This window comes from Ixodes scapularis, unplaced genomic scaffold, assembly GCF_016920785.2.
Source record: "Ixodes scapularis isolate PalLabHiFi unplaced genomic scaffold, ASM1692078v2 PGA_scaffold5__190_contigs__length_132052651, whole genome shotgun sequence".
Classification (NCBI taxonomy): Eukaryota; Metazoa; Arthropoda; class Arachnida; order Ixodida; family Ixodidae; genus Ixodes; species Ixodes scapularis.
Window position 1 is genome coordinate 8,449,412 of NW_024609880.1, and position 17,858 is coordinate 8,467,269.

The 17,858-nt window shown below is 44.8% G+C and overlaps 1 protein-coding gene across 1 annotated transcript in view; it reads left to right on the forward strand.

Moving 5' to 3' along the window:
• Window positions 1-17,432: 17,432 nt before the first annotated feature.
• Window positions 17,433-17,858, forward strand: part of LOC8042530 (parathyroid hormone/parathyroid hormone-related peptide receptor-like) — a 123,515-nt gene continuing 123,089 nt past the window's right edge. Inside the window, exon 1 of the mRNA XM_040214014.1 lies at window positions 17,433-17,564. Within this exon, the coding sequence (XP_040069948.1) occupies window positions 17,433-17,564 (132 nt within the window). The remainder of the gene's footprint in view (window positions 17,565-17,858) is intronic.

The window sequence follows — 17,858 nt, forward strand, 5'->3', positions numbered from 1 at the left end:
GCTCTGATTGAATGGATAGTGGGTATACCTCAAGGCAGCTAGCTTTGAGGTCTACAAACTATCCTTCTCTCAGAGCGAAAGAGAGCTCGGCGTTCATACGTCGCAACAACCCCTGCTCAAGAAGCAGACGAGCTTGCCCTCCGCATATACTTGCTAGGCGCCTTCTACACGTAGGTTTTCCTTTCGATGTTTTACTAGCTTTGTTTTGAAATAAACATGAGGGACCGGATATATTTAGACCGCAATCCATGATCGCTTAAATCTGATAAAAACCTCTCAATGCCAAGATGTATGGTGATTTGAACCTTCCTTGCACATCCCTAATTAGCGCAGCATCTACACTCTTGCCTCATTTCTTTCACTGGCGGACCCCTGTGTTCACAGTGTACACCACACATCCTTCCCGTCCTTCTGATAGTATTTTGACGAGTTCAATTCGACATCGTGGCTTACCGCACGCAGTGTTCAGTCGGGTCTAAAAAAGATTAGCACAAACGAGCGATTGTCGTTCCCGTGAAAGGCCGACACACGTCAATGCGGACACAGCAACACAGCGGGATCAATATTGCCTCGTGAATGGCATGTTCTTGACATTTTAAAAGCACGGTATCAGAAGGCTACTACTATGCTTCAGACCTTCCCAGGTAAGGCATGACTGTGCGTATGAGGTCTGTTTCTTCTGCTCGTTTGGAGCTGTGAAATAACGCCTCTGATTGGCTACGATCGATATAACACCAAAACACCTTTCATTGGTTGCGTTTCGTTTCTTATGCCTTAATAAGACAGATAGGAAATGCCAGAAAGCCAAGGTGGAGTGGTGTATCGGTCAGCACACCCGACCGGACAGAGTTCAAATCCTGGCTCCGCCGTTTATTTTGGCTTTCGGCGGGTTTGTATAACTTTGATTCTTCGATTCATTGGATTAAGTACGGTTCATTATATATATGTGTGTGTGCATATGTGCGTGTGTGTGTATTTTAGTATCCCCACTGTCCCATGAACAGATGTTTCTATGGCCCTAATCTCGCAAAGTTTATGAGAACAGTACCAATATATTAAACACACCATTGTAAAAGGTAACCGTCTTCCGAAGCACTCCCGATATTGATAAGGGGAAACGCCCTTACAACTCACGCTTTCGGTTTATTGGCGAAAACGCTGCCACACGTCTAGCAGTTAAAATGAAGGCCGTGATCACGTGTGCCAACTTATTTTACAGCCCACTGTACATTGGCGCAGGACGAGGAGGAAAGGAACGCTTCTCTAGGTTGAACAGGTAGCCTTCAAGCTATACGTACAAGTAAAGGTTTGTTCAATGTTGTCCGTTCTACCGGTGAGCCTTGAGTGTTGGCGAGCTCAAGCAACATCTCAGGAGGATTCTTTCTTGCTCTACTGTCACCATTGAAGTAGAAATAAAAGTTCTTTTTTTTCCTTTTTTTACGTTTCCGAAATTAAGGAATATGTCTGTATTCTACCCAGAATCGGCTGTCCTCCTTCAGTAAAAAAAGATCAATGAATCACAATGTACTTCGCAGATCGGATTGACTGATGGGCCGGAGGTCCTATATTTTGAGTTATACAGCCTGGATAAGATTACAAGTTACGTTGTGGAAAGAACAGCCCATCATAAATACTCAGCAAGAAACAAGTTGCGTTAGTCCTCTCAAAAGAATATTGGCACCGCTTACCCCTTATTGAACATCACAACTGTGTAGGTTGTAAGTAATCTCATCCCAAACTAAGCGAAATCGTGGGATCGGTATGGAGTAGTTAATACTACCTTATGATTGCACTGCCAGTCACTACCCGCCCTGAAAAACGTATGGAGACTGAGATTGTTTGAGTGGTGCTCAGGAAGCCAACAAGGGAAATGGACATCAGAGTCCCTACCAGATCGCATAATCTCCTTTCGATTATAAATAAAACAAAAAGGAAGAATAATATTTTATTTTCTCCCGCGATTATAACTACAAACCATACAGAAGACAAAAAGAAGTTTTCAAAGAGTAGATTTTTTACAAATTTGGGTGTTTCACGTGCGAAGCCAACGTAGGGCATCTGTCACCCTCCAGTGCAGAATGATTTCTACCACCTAGGGATCTTTTGAAGTGTAACCACAATCTATCTTAGACGGCGTGTAGTCCGCAATAAGCCTTCGTCCATTTTTGGGCGCCTGGTCTTGTGTTAGAACCCGACACCTTTTGGAGATACGTAGGTTTGCGTTTTGCCCTAGAGAAACCGTTACAGTTTTGTACTTTCTATAATTGTTTAAAGTGTTTTCGCAAATGGTTCTTCCCTCGTCTGCCCTCGTCTTGCATGCGCAAGGTAATGACGGAGCTCTGTTTATGTGGGGCTCCGGTGCTGCCTACATATGTCCGTTGGAAGTGACGAAATAACTAACGACTTGAAATGACCATTGACCAAATGGACATGTTGCCAGTTTGCACTGGAGTAATGTGGGGCGAGGCAATTATAGTAGGGAACTGGACACACTTATCGCAATCTTGAGCAAGGGGAAGAAATGGTAATCATTATCCCTTGCTCGCACGCTCCTAGTTCACCTCATTAGCGCCCGAAATGGCACCTAGTCATTTTGAAATCTCCGTCGTCTGCGACAACCAAGGCGAGGCATCATTCGGCTAATTAGGCATATGGGCTAATTTCGGATAGATTTGGGCTAATTTCGGACTGGCAAACATCCTCTTCTGCTGGAGACATTGAAAGAAATATTGTATTCTTTACGGTGCTCTGGTACGGTGACCCCGTAATAGCGCCAAACTGAAGGGAGGTCAGATTGCTAACCAAAGCGTAATAGCAGGTGAACCTCATGACCAAACGCGGCTGACTTCATCAAATGAACCCAACATCGCAATGATTGCACTTAATTCATTTAAATGACTCCTACGACCAATACATCTAGAAAGCAAGGCTTTTATTTTCCGAATATAGAACAAAGAACATAGTTTTATTTGAAGAAAATACATTTCTGAATGTACAGTAGCGAGCCGGTGAAAGCCTCAAGGGCTTGTGAACCTGGCTCGGCAGGTGGCGATACAAAAGAAGAACATATTGTAGTAAGGTACGTTCCAAAGAAGTGTAAAGTTGTATTTGACTTTCAATATTTACACTTTTTCGGAATCACAAGGTCAATTTGCAAGGCCAGAAAAACAAATTCCTTGGTACACATGAAAAAAAAAAAGCTTCACCTCACAGTTTTAAATTCCGTAATCTTTCCTAAGCTTTTGCCTCGAAGTCATGGATTCAAAGAATGCCGGTACACAGTAACAAAAAGAAGAGTGTAAAAGGGTGCATCGTTACACCCTTTGTCCCATATAATACACCCCAAAACTTCAATTCGACATACCGCGCCCTATAGTCAAACAGGCGGCCCCAAATTTTACGAGGGGCTTGATAGCCGTGTGGTACAACTTAATAAAATAACTAATCTAGGTGTTACTGAATACAAAATAAAATCGGGGTTTTCTTGGTCCTACTGTAAAAACTCAGTGTTTTCTTTACGTGGTCTTTGATATGTACTTTAGCTATTTAAAAAGTTGTATCTCACCGCTAACAAAAACAGACCTCTGAACCCCGGTATGTACAGTTTAGAACAGAAGACGTCATGACTTATGCTGTCAAATGCTCTCGAGACAACCAAAAACACTGCAGATGTAAACACACTGTTATAGAAACCAGTACTCAGGAAATCTCCAAAATCTTCCAATAAAGCCTGAGTACCCCGCTCTCCAGCAAAACCATACTGACGATCGGAAATTAAGTCGAACCTTAGAGAGAAACTAGCTATTGCCCTTAAAACGTGTTTTTCCAGCAGCTGCGAAATATATAGGATTGAAAGGGGACAATAGCTTTTTGAAATCATTCGCCACCCCTCCTTTGTGGAGCGGTTCGACAATAGCAGTTTTCATTTCCACCTGCCATTTTCCAGTTGCAGTTATATCGTTCAGCAGAACTAGAAGTGCATTCTTAAGTTTTTTCAAAATTTCTACGCAGATCTCGTATAGGAATTTCGTAAATGCCAGAACACCTTCCTTCTTTGAAAGAAAATAAACAGTCTTGCAGCTCGTGTTCTGTTATCGAAGGAAGATACGCAGAAGCTAGATTGTAGTCGTGCAGCGTAATAGTTGGTGCATTATCGCTATCTTGAACTGCACTTGAAGTGCGGGAAAAAAAGGCATTAATGTCCTCAATAGTTTTCTGTGTGACTGGCGCAAAGGACTCATCTACCACGTCATAAATTCAGCGTTTTTTCGTTCCACCTTGAATTTGATTAGCTAATTGCCAGGTTTTTGCTGTGTCTAAACCGTTCCTTTCAAATTTTCCCCTAAAAAACCTTCGTCTTGAGGAATGGACCAAGGCGCATGCTTAATTTTTGGTTATCTTGTTTTCGGCCATGAGTGTTAGTTCACCTGGGCAACGTCTTCGGCGCTTCAAGAGTAAGTCCTTGTACTTTATAGCAGCCAAAATGTCTAGCATAAGCCACTTAAAGTGTGCGTTAGGTTGTCTAACCATTACTTTCTACTTTGACGTAGATGAAAATTTTGAAAATAAATCAACGACCGTGTCCTATAACTGTAAACCCACGACTAGTGTTAATAGGCGATAAGGTCACCACTAGTTAATCCATGCAGTACCACCTAGCTGACGTTGGTGCCGCCACAAGCGCGTTTTGTAGAGTGTCACAACGAGCACGACGCTAGCAGACGGCGAAGCTATAGAACTTTGCAAAAAGAGCGCTCTGGCCGCCGCCATTTTGCGAATCGAGCGACCCCTATCAGCCAGAAATTTCTGGCACCCACCTGAGCTGTGGAAACCCGGTCAGCGTGACTCGCCACCTGCATTTAGCATTCGGAGTACGCCGGCTTTTCTTGGAGGTTTTTATTTTATTCGCCTGTTTAGGATGCTTACCCTTTGTATGTTACCTTCCACTGTGAGAACTAGAGAATACCAGGGCTCGTAGCCCGCTCGGCCTTCGCAGGAAACGAACGAAGAAAGCGAACGTCAAGCAGCCCGCGACGCAGGCAGTTCGACGTTCTTGGAGGATTATTTCCGTTGAGATAATCTCCAGAAAGCCTTCCCGGCCAGTCTTGCACACGTTACTAAAAAGTAATCGATTACAATTACTATTACTCATGGCTAAAAGGTATTCGATTAGATTACTTGATTACTTGGCAGCAAAAGTAATTGGACATTACTTTAAGAAGTAACGGTTACTTTTTCGATTACTTTATTGTGTGAAAACTTACGTCTTTAGTGCTCATAACAATGAACTACTTCCAACCCATATTTCACATTTTCACAAGTATTGAAGAAGAAAAAACGGGTTCCCTCTACAGCATCAGCCATCTCTGTGCGCTGCATCAGGGGATTATCGGTTTTTCTAGCTGAAAAATTTCTAGCAGTGTCGCAATCGCTATTTCACCCGAAACATCCCCACTGGTCCCTGATGAGTAGAAATATAGAGTGCTTCTTGGAATTTGTGGTTCCAAATAAAAGGTATTTTGTTTTCTTGCTCTATATATTTTCTTGCACAGGCGACCAAGAGGCCCTTACTCTCTGTCGCACACACACGCGCTTCTCCAGATATTATTGACATGTGGATGTGTTATACAAAAGAGCAGCAGCTCCAGGATTTGAAAGGGATCATGCGCAGTATCCATTAGCGGAAGAGATCGCCCCGAACACTTCTCGACTAGAAACATTGCTTGTCACAAAGACCAAGTAGGGGAAATACGGGATCTTGACGTGTATTTGAACTGGCTCTGTTATATTTCGCATCCGCATTAGACATTCTTCGGTTCTGCTTCTCTTACGGGCTGCGAGTAGATACCGTAAGCAATATTGTTTTTGTTTATTTTTGTGTGTGTGTGCGTGAGGGGGCTAGTTTGAACCAAGGACTTCCGAAGCTACATTCTGCTCCCTCAAACTTCGCCATGAATGGCCTTTGTGACGCACTGGGGCTTGGTTTGGGCTTCCCACTCCCAGTCCCAGCTTGAAAAAGAAAGGACATTCCACCGAAACTGTACATACAAAGGGGTTTCCTCTCGTTTCCTACAGCTCCGCAAAAAAATCTGTTTTCCCGTTCGAAAAAAGGAGCAAATTTTATTTTTGTCATTCCAGAAAAAAAAAGCGTGTGTGTGTGTCTGCGTGGGGGGGAGGGGGGGGGGGGGGGGGGGGAGTCCCGTGGAAAAATAGTAACGGCAAGAAGTAATTTTCATTACTTCAAAAAGTAATCAGATTACTATTGTGATTACTGCCTAATAAAAGTAATCAAATGATTACAAAATTACTCCACAAAGTAATCGATTACAAGTAATTTGATTACTTGTAATGCGTAAGGTACAAGTCTGTTCCCGGCTGTGTTCCGGGTCTTCGCGAAAAAATGCTGATAGTGTCAGGTCCGGGCTGTGGGGACAGAATAGACATGTTCATTCATTTGTTTTGAAGCTGCGCAAAAAAGCTGCTCTCTTCTACACGTTCCCCAAAACACGCCAGATTCCGTCCGATTGTCGTAAAGTGACTATCGCGGACACTGTATATTGGATATGCTGTGTTATTTGAGACCTTTAATTCTCAAATCCTGTTCGGATAACGCGGCACCGTGCGGTACGTACAATATATGTTGTTCGATTGATGAGACTCATTGAATTTCATGTTGTGGGCGGGGAATATCCATGCAGTTCGGATATCCTGTGTGGTCAAATATTTTGATTTATATAGATTGACACGGCTGAGTGTACGGTGCCGTAAAACGATGAACATAGAATGAAACAAACACTCCAGTTGCATTTGTTCTGTCGCGCACGAACTCACCAAAACAGCTTTCATTTCTTTGTTTTTGTTCCCAAAAATAGAGCACTGCTTCCTTAAAGACCTCTATAAATTATGTTCGCCACAGAACACAAAATAAAAAAGAAAACGCGGCAATTTAGCATCCACCAGCGTCCGGAATTGCGCCAACGCAGCCTGTCACAGCCCACTGGCGAGATACTCCACAGCTCAGCGCAGTCGGGCAACACTGACCTACACTCTCAAAACCAGGGACGCGCGCTGTAAATCGCTTCGTTCGAGACTGCCGCTGGAAAGGTCTATAGGCGCACCCGTCGGCCACTTGGCGGTACGCTCTGTTTGAGCTATAGCGTGTTTGCGGATCGGGTTGGGTCGGAGATCCACTCGCCATGTAGTCATGAGCAGGTCATGTTTTCAAGGTGGTATGATGCATAGGCTGAACTCATGTGTAAACGGCCGCTTTCATTCTCGGTCTTTAAGACCGAGAATGAAATTTAAGAACCTCAAATAGTATTGAAAGCAAGCGAAAAGACACTGGCTCCATGGTCCGGCTCCAAGCAGAATATTATTGTACATATATCCTGATGAGCATCCAGCTATATTTTCCAATCAAAATCAGCTAATCTGCCCACAGCTCTACACAAAACGTTCAAAGTCACAATCAGCGGTAATACTTCTTTTTTTTTTTTTTACGCAAGTCCTGAAAATTTAGAGTACAGATCTTCTTCCTGAGCTGACGAAGACAGCCGCAATCATCGCAATCCCAGTATGTCTAATCGATCCGTCGGCAAGCACAGAACAATCTGATCATAAGAGGAGCGAAGCATACATCTTATGTAGGTCGAATCAATTATTGGCGCTGATGAATGCCGTTTGGAAGGGATTTCTGGACCGTCGAACAGCCGAGCGATTCCTGAAGGCATATTCCAACACGGATGAACGAAAAACATGGCGGTGTGTTGCCGTCGTAGCCGCTTACAACTGCAAGCAGCACGATTGAACTTGAGCTCCGGCCCAACTCCTACAGGTAAGATGACTGACACACACACACACACACACACACACACACACACACACACACACACACACACACACACACACACACACACACACACACACACGCACACGCACACACACACAGAGAGAGAGAGAGAGAGAAACCCTGGATAAAATTGGTTTTCGAATGTACAGGTGCCAAAGCTTTACACTGAAGCGCGATCGAGAAGCAAGGCCGTGGGAAAGCGCAGACCTGGCCAAGTGGTAGGAGTGGGCGGAGTTTCATTATGCGGCGTGATGCAGACGCTGTCGGTTGTGGTTCCGCAAACAAGCTGCCAAGGCGGGGCGGCGCGCCCCTTTAAGAGCCACTCGCTCCCGATATGTTAACTTTTTTTCCATTCATATTTTTGACTTTGTGCACGATTGCAAAACACTAAATAACCCTAAGCATTCTTGTGTCTTGAAGAACCCTCAAATATTAACAATGCATACACAGAGTTTAATTTTAATATGAAAATAATGATTAACAAAAAAGGTCGTGGAGGCTAAACTAATGCGTTTTCTTCAGTTTAGTTAAAAGAACGAGAGACATAACATATGAAGTTAGTCGTACCGATCAGTCAAATAACTATCTAAATACAGCAATAAGCTTTAGAATGAGTGCATTTAAACATATGGCGTCAGTAAGCAGTTTGATGAGCGCCATCACATAACACTAAACTGGTCAACTTGAAAATTACCTGAACCATGGGGGAACTCAACAATGCGCTAAAGTTATACCACCCGTGCAACACGTGCGAAAACGCTGAGGATAAACTTATTCCCTCTGAATTTACCGCCGAATTCGAGATGCATTCTCTGCGTGTTGTGGGCGAACTCCACTATATTTTGCGACGCTTCCAATGGCATCCTTTGCCTCATCGGTCAACTTTCAAAGTTGCTGGCTTATCGATTCCCTCTCACACGCACCGGCGTTCGTCCAGCGACTCGTAGAGTACCTCTAACCGAGGAGGTGTTTATTGAATTCACCTCCGTAATGTGTCCAGCTCCCTGAGCATGACAGCGAGATTACTAAGGCAAAACATTACACTCCAGCTCACGTACTACGCAGCGAGTATACGTTCTAAATTTTGACTTTGGAGCATAGGAAGCAGGAAAGGGCACGTCAATCAAAGGACAGCATAGAGAATGCGCGCGAAACGCCCGATAACGGTGCAGTTAAGCGCGCGCTGTAATTGGTTGATGTGTGTGTGTGTGTGTGTGTGTGTCCGGGGGAAGGGGGGACTAGAGCACGTTGGCGGGCGTTTGGCAAAAAAAAAGAAGAGGTGCGCGAAGGGTAGACACGCTTGCATGCCGCATGCACTAGTTATTTCCAAAGAGTGGCATTACAGAAAGAACTACACAAATGAATAGACAATTAGCATGCATCTGGCAGATAATCGGCTTTGTTCGCGAAGAAAAGTGAAACCCATATCTGCCGCTTTGATCGCGTTTATTCAATTTCGTGCGTACAGCTTCAGTTACACGTTAGCATGGTCCATTAGTGAAGCAAATCGAAATAATGCCAATTAGAGATCTCGTATTTTATTTTCCTCGTGACTCCTAAATTAGTACCTAAGTTGGGAAGACCTTTTAGAAAGCATTAGAAATTAGAACAAGAGAGCGAGACGAACCAGTCGAGAGAATTGCCGCAAAAACGTACGCGAATTAAAATGGAACAAGAAATTGAGGGAGAGGAGGAGGCGAGAACGCGCGGAAACGTCAGAACGCCGAGCTCTGCTTCGAATGATTCGTGGGTAGCCTTTGTCTTCACTGCACTGGCAGAACGCGTCCAAATGCGGAAGCCCGAAGCGAGACGCCACCAAGACGTTTTACGTGCAAAACGTACGTTCGTTTTCCCCGATTTTACGAATTCAGAGCAATTTTATTGCACTGAGCGCGGTGGTGGCCGTTTTCAGGAGTGAGTGGGATTTTAAAAGCGCACGAGCCGTTCACATTTATTAACACCAGTGTTCTGGTTTTATATGTGTTCTGCCAGTAGGTGTACGTGTTTTTCTTTTTTTTAAAGTGTATGTCGTGCGTGAGTCCGTACCATTATTATGGCATCGGCTGTTTCTGGACGCAAGAGAAAGAAAGAAAGAAATAACGCGCTCGACGGGTGCAGTGAAGAAAAAGAGAGCTAGCTTTGCTTCTACCCGCTAATCGCTCCAATGAGAGCTCGGCCTCCTGACGTCAGACATGGTGAAAGAGTAGCGCAGAAAAGACGGGACAGAAAAGAAGAAGAACAGGGGACGAGCGCTAGCTTGCAAACAAATGTTTTATTAAAGCATTTCTATCGAACAAGCGTATCTCACCCACAAACACGTGGCACAATGTAACGGTTATCGCGATGAATAACGACGACACATCGTCCATGCGAAACAAACGACTGTTCGAGGCGGGGTTTAGGCCGCACGTCCGGAAGCTTCCTGGCTCGAGACGACGTCCATTCCCCGAAGTGAAGAACCCAGGGGTTCAGTGGAGGTGGGAGACTTGGTAACGTAACGAACGGTTTAATTACATGGTAGCGATACAGTCGTCAAATCCAAGAGAGAACAACGGAGCAGCCTCGCGCTCCGCCTTATATAGGGTCCGTTTCTCCCTCACTCCTTGCCAGGGCAGCCCGTGCGATGCAGCAACCCGTCGTCCAGTGTGACGTAGCCAAAGGTCTCAGCAGTTAGGCCATGCCTCTCTCCCTTTCCCGAGCGCACCAACCACCACGCACACACACACACGTCCCGCTAACGTCACGGGCGCGTTGAGACTTGTTGCCGCAGGCCCCGTCACGCAGGCGACGGTCCCGGACTCGTCGGGACTCGTTTCGCGCAGGCCCCGACAAGCGGGCGACGGTCCCGACAAGCGGGCGACGGTCCCGGACTCGTCTTGACTTGTTTCCGCAGCGTTGAAACTCGGAAGAAGGTCGCCGAAGGTTCCATTCTTAACACGACCAAGTAATCTTCATGATTAGAGCCGGTAATGAAAACAATGTCTGCATGATCCACGCATCTGCATTACACAATAAATGGCGTCATGACGTAACAGGAAGGTCCCGAAAAAGTGAAATAAAAAAATACGCCAGAAAAAAAGATAAAGTTATGTAGTGTAACGTGATGGGTGGCCGCTCCCTATAGCCGCAGCGGCTCAGTTGACTGTCAGCGCGACCGGCGGCTGTCGAGAATTCGGTCTCGGCTTCCTGCTTAGGCGCTTTCGTTCATTTTATTTATAGAGTCATAGATGGCTGCTATACGAGTGGCTGGATAACTAATATAATTGATTGATTTCTTATCAGGCGGTAGCTTGCGCCACCTAGTCTTCCGTGACGAACTAGAATTTGGAATTTAGGTAAGAATGGATCGTTTAAGTGCACGCTTCACTTCCAAATTATAGAGCAGATTATGCGCAATATGCAATATAAGATTGAACCACCTGCACCCAAAGGAGAAAAGAATGGAGAGAATCGAGTAATGCACAACTATTTATTCTTACCACAAAGACAACCATGACAAAGATAACTGCTCTGCAGGCGTCCGTAGAAATGTGAATGCCAGAGTAACCGCTTATTCACACTGGAAGCGAATGCGCATTCGCAAAGCGGTTGCGAACGCGGTTGTATAAAGATCCAGTACAATTGCACGCGCACTCGATGACATCAAGCGCGCGTGTATTTGTACTGGATCCTTATACAACCGCGTTGGCAACCGCTTTGCGAACGCGGATCCGCTTCCAGTGTGAATGAGCCATAAGGGCGAGCCAAGGAGGCGCTACGAGAGCAAGCTTGACGCTTTAAGCGAAAAAAACGAATGTTTAATTCACGCGCGCTGGTGAAGTGAAAACGTCGTTAAAATGGACGTGTTCGTGCTTGTAGCGTCAGCTCGCTTCAGCTTATGGGAAGCAGAAAAGAGCCTTCCGGCGACGAAGCTGATGCCCAAGAGGCGCCCGAAACATTCTCCGCGTGGTTGCGCTTTAGCCCTCTGGTCTCAGCTACAAAGAAAGAACGTCGGGAACTCCACACGATGACAGCAACATCACGCACATTCGCCCCGGCCACCCTGGCCGACGTTATGGCGACTTTCAACTCGTGCGCCTTGCCGAAGCCCCAGTCGCAATCGTGGTAATATTTTTGAAAACATTCGAAGCTGCTGCTAGGTCAAGAAATATGTAAATCAAAGTGAAGAATGTTTAATAGTACAAATATAACAAATCTATAAATAATGGCGCACCACTGCGCCAGTTAGCGGGCGTTGTGAATCTTAACAGCTGGGCTGCTAAAGGGCTTTAGTGGCCATTTTTATTTTACACATCACGGTAATAGTCTATGATAAGGAAACAGCCTGTACTCTACGCGACCATAAAAACTCAAAACGCCTAAAACCTAGCGACAAAAACCTTAACTTTTTGTTTTCATTAAACGAATAGATGCGACGGCAATACACGAGTCTTTGTCACATTCGTGTATCAGAGCGTAGCGTCGCCTCGCGCTCTGTCCCTCACTTTCTCTGTGGATTAAGTTGCACCGTGCCCTTCTTCGGAGTGCTCGAGAAAAATACACCGTACGGATCACCAGAAATTGAGACTTCAAAGAAATCGTATAATGTATATGTCCTTTTTTTTCTTTTTTTTTTTTTTTATTGGGGGGGGGGGGGGGCTTTACAGATTTGTTTGAATAAGACAGCTGCGAGTGATACATCAATACGGTCTGCGTAGGTAAGGCATACATACGGTCAGGGCAACATAATAGAGGACGATAATCGTCGTTATAAGTTGGATAGTTTCTTACGATAGTTTTTATTGACTTTTAATAAACCGATCTCACTAAGCGTTGGGCGCATGCGTAAAGCAGCCATAACTTTAGTTCACAGGAGGCAGACGGCCGTGCACGCGTGGGCTCGTGCCTTCTCGTGCTCTACACGCGAAGAGCTCCAGCGAGGTTGTCGCACGTGCAAAAAGACTAAAGTTCCCTCGATGCATTGCGGCAGCGGTGGCGTAGTCAAACTGGCTGGTGAGATCGGTCTATTGATGATAATAAACATACAGTTTCAATGACAGACTTCTATGAGCCCCATCAAAATCCACAAAGTAAGTGAATCCTTGAAAGATTTGTGCCGCGTTGGAATCGAGGTGGTGCCATTTTATGGCGAATTCGCGTGGTTCTTTCTGCGCGCTCTCGAGCGCTCTTTCCAGAGCGCGCGAAATCGGGTGGTTGAAAGAGAGTGGTGTGGCCTGATCGGGTGGGTCATTCCGAGGGCGCCTCTCCCTCTCAGAGCGCTCTCTGGCACTCCGTCTGTAGCCGTCGGAGTGCGGAACGGCGCAGGCGTCACATGGTAGCTGGACGGTGATCACGTGGTTTTGTTGACGATGGCCGGCAGTGGTCTGTGGTGGTGTGCGGGGTCCGGCATGACGGTGAGTGATGTGTGGTTCTACAAAGTGCTTGTGCATTCGACGGTGCGAGGATTACAACGGACGGGACGACATTCGTTTGCGACCGTAACAGGAAACGACGACGTGTGAAGTGTTCCCAGTGCTTTCACATGATCGTTCATCTCACGGAAGTGACTCCGCTATGCCTAACCGACGACATAACAGCTCGCAGAGCTCGCCGCTGTTTTACCGGATTTCGTAGTCGTTTCAAGAAATTTTTGAGGTTTGGTAAAAGTGCGTTCAAAGGTTTGTGTTGTAAAATAAAGGGAGAGCCGAATATAATGCACTGTGATTTCTGCCACATTGCGATGCTTGCACGATATTTCGCCGCGACAAAAATGCGGTTTATAAACAATTTTATATTCGCCTGCTCAGTCGTACGCATGACCGCTATCGCAGCGCGTTTACTCTTGAAAACGCGATGAGTTGACATCTGCTTCCAAGCGTTGCCTTTCGTTACGTTCTGCAAAAATCAATTCGCATACTGTTGTTTTCCTTTTTTTTACATGTCGATGAGTAAAACACTTTACGTCAAAAGCGTTATTTTATCACGTTGCGGGCGTAAATTTTGCTCAATCGTCCACCGTACGCTGTAAGATGGTGTTGTTTTTAATGCATTAGCAATGTCCGGAAAGTTTAATTCCGTGACTGGTCTGAGAATGTCGGAGCGCTCCGAAGCCAGCAGTTGTGATCGGCTGAAAAGGATCCCGAGTAGCTCTGGCGGCGAGGAGGGGGCACTCTGCTGAATCGAGGTCAGAGGGGAGAGGCGACCACCCAAATTCACCATTAGTTACCATTCGTGCAACGGGCGCAATGGTGGCGGTGTAAAAACACGAATGACAACAAAAAAAAAACCGGGCCCACGCGTTTTTTTTTTTTTTTTTATTACTGGAAAATTGCGTCTTTAGACTTTAGTGAACCACCGCGCATCCCACGCGCACCAAATGTTTCTAAAATCTCTAAATTTGGCTTTTTGTTAATAATGCTTGACACGTTTCTGACTGACACTATATCAATATTTTAAATAATTAAAAAATAATGAAGAAAGTATAGTAAAATGTTACTGTGACAATTATCCCCCTAACGTATGTAACCCTGGCTGCGTAACAAATCTGAAAAGACCCCATTAGTGTTGCTTTCACGATATTTTAAAACAAACCCATGAAGCTTTAAAAACATTTCCTGAATTTTGTGGTCTTTTGGAGTATAAACATATTGTTACAGAAAAGAGGGTGAGAAATACGTGCATGCCGTCTTTATATTTTGTATGTGAGGCTCGGCGGACATTCGGCGGGAAGAAAGCCATCATAATCGATTTGCTAATTAATTAACACCTTTTAATTATTGCTTTTACAAGTCATATTGCAAACGTTGTATTGACGACAATGAATATTAGACGCCAGATTAATAAAAAAAAAACACCCAAAAGGTACCTAATTTGTATGTATTACTCAAACAGCTATCCCCCTTTTATAGATTAAAACCTTTCGTGAAAACATTTGTTCCCCAAGTACTGCTCACAATGACGCCTAGAAGAGGGATATATACTCATTTCAATTGCGTGATTACCGCTTTGGCAGCACGTTTTCGGTGGATGCGCCAAGGCCACAAGGATGAGAAAATTAAGACGTGACTCAAAGGACGTCGTCATTTCCTTAGGCGTGACTGTGGTAATGACTTGCGGCGCTCTTTTTACGTAGAATTTCTAAATCGGGTGAACAAAAAAAGAACAGATAGAATGATAACTAAAACCATTACCTATCTGAATTTTTTTAATTGTTCTGACCTTTATTAGTAATGTTCGTCTACACCGGAATTGAAGTATGGTCCACGAAACGAATAACTAAAAAGTTAAGTAAACTATATCAATCATTTAGCGTTCTGATTATGAGGGTCATTTTTTCATTTATTGTCCGCCCAGTCTCGTATGCAGACAATTATGACGGCATTTACGCAACCGTCACACCCTTTATTTTTGTTTTTTCAAGATTTGTTTTTATTAAAAAAAAAAGAAATCCTTTTATCATACCATTCGACCATGAAGTTTTAGCACGAAATGTAAAGAATCTGCAGGATTGACGACATCAGAACATTGATACCACGTGACGCGAAACGTTTGGATGGCCTTGATAAACTGATGAGATACTTTGCTTTATCTTGATATCGTGAAGATCTGAAGCGTAAATTGCCTAGTTGTTTATTAAAGGTTCATGTCTATAAAGTAATTTTAATGTTTCGACGAGTCACCTAAGAATTGTATAATGACTCAACACGAGAAACATTCGGTACTCGTGACAGTATTAGGTACTCGCGACCGCCGTTATAGTACAGTATACACCAACACAGTGTTGACAGACGAGCGTCCGCATTTGCCACACGTAGTCATTGCGCGTCCGCAGAAACAAAATTCGGGAGGAGTGAAGCGGTTTGCGCATGCGCAGGAACCGACAGCAGCGCCACCGCAGTGGCATGACGCCAGTGAGCTGCATTGGTCTATAGAGCATTCGTTAAGTTCAATATTCTGTTCCATTTGACGCACGCGAGGGTCGTATGGCGCGTTTACAATGGCAGATTCGCGATCAGATCCGCTCAGGCGGCAAAGTGCATTGTGGAGCAAGGTGTGAAATTTACTCGTCGCTGGTGGAAAACTTAAATATAGGTCCCGGACTGATCCAGATTTTCCACAAAGGACGAGTAGATTTCGCCACTCGGCTCTGAAATCAACTTTCTGCCCACGCGGATCCGCCCGGGATTCCGCAAGTGAAAAAACGCTTTTAGATACACCGGTAAAATCTACTTACACGTAAGCGCTATAGCTATCCCGAGGTTCTGGTTCTCAGCCGCACTACGTGGTAAAAGACTCTTTGAGATATCGACTGGCGTGTGTTGCACAATGCCGTGCAGTGATGCAATGCCATTATGTACGGTCGCCAACAACGCGTATGGCAACGTTTCCATTTTGTGCACGCAGACTCCATATGAAAGAGACTAGAAGTGACGTGCAATAAACCTACTTGCTCTTCAACTTTAAAGTAGGAACCAGCGAGTATAAAGCCATAACACCCAGGCTCAAAAAGTTACTGGCATCCTCTAAACGTTGATTTCATTGCGCTTTAGTTGTTCATTGACATCGAGAATACCGTTGTTTTATCAAATTTATATTTATTAAAAAATGCTCTACTAAAACAATTTACGTTTGTGGTTTAAAGATTAACTACGCTTTTTTTTCTAAATTGATTTTTAGTTAGATGTTAAATACGTGCACTCAAACATTATTATTATAACTATGTCAGTGAAGCGAAGTAAAAATAACAATTTTTTTTAAAAGCTCGAGCTCTACTCATAACGATCGGACAATTTGATATTAGTATTTTACTTAATTATAACTGCTTTGGTTGCACTAGGTATGCCTTTATACATTAAAAAAAATTGCACGTGCAATAAAAAAACTTTTTTCCGGTTACGGGCATCTATATTGTTTTAAAGCCTATAAAACCTTGGGGTTCTTCAAAGCCTATAAAACATTGGGGTTAAACCTTGGGTTTAAAACCTATAAAACCTTGGGGTGAAACCTTGGGTTTAAAGCCTATAAAACCTTGGGGTTCTCACATTTAATTGTACACCAACCGTTGCCCACGCTAACAATCCTTTGAAATCTTCTATCCCAGTGATGAGAGTGCGATTTTAACTCGTTCATCATTACGGCGCCAGAAACGCGTCGTCGAGTCGTGTGTTCATCGTCCAATCACGCGCATGCATAAAAAGTGATCCTCAAGTGGCAAGCAATGACGTCCCAGAAGCCATCGTGTCATGATGTCGGATATCGATATCCTGGCGGTTGGTGTTAGAACTTCCTTCATAATGCACGAGTGAACGCGATCGTCGCTGTCGTCACTGTCTCCCTAATGCTGACTGCTAACGCTTCCGCGGACTGTCGAGCCGAAGTAGTGGCCTGCAGTCAAACAGGCTTCTGCCGTGTCTACCAACGCCTCTGTGAGACCGCCACAATAGTGGCGGTCTCACACTAAGCTTCTGTGACAATGTCAGGCGGAAACCGAGAAATCCTGCTTTCAGGACGCGCCGATCGCACCAGTCGCAGTCGCATTCCGGGAACCATACTATTTACCGAGGTCTCAATTATGGGTGCGTCGCGTCTCCTTCGTCCGACAGAAATGGCCACCAAGTGGTGCATGGAGAACGGAACGTGGTACGTGAGTCCAGAGCACGGCCAGCCTTGGACCAACTACACTCGCTGCTTCCCGCAGGGCGCAGCCTTGCCCTCCGAGAACATCTCCCTCTTCGAGGTAAGTGCACGTCTTCGAATAACGCTAGGGTTTGAACTTTAATAGAAAGTTTTAATTTTTCTTAGAGGAGCAAAGGCAAGCGCTGTGCGTTAGCGTTTGCTTTGCGTGTTCCACGTCGCGCATGTGCTTCGTTGCCATTCGCCAATCCAAGCGGCAGTTGGGGGCTGCGCGCACGCTCAGTGTAGAACAGGGAAATCTAACTCAAACGTAAAGCACTTGCTTTCGCTTGTAAATTCGTATACGAAATACTGAAGCTCTCTTTTAGGATAGATGTCATGCGAATGTTTTAAGAAA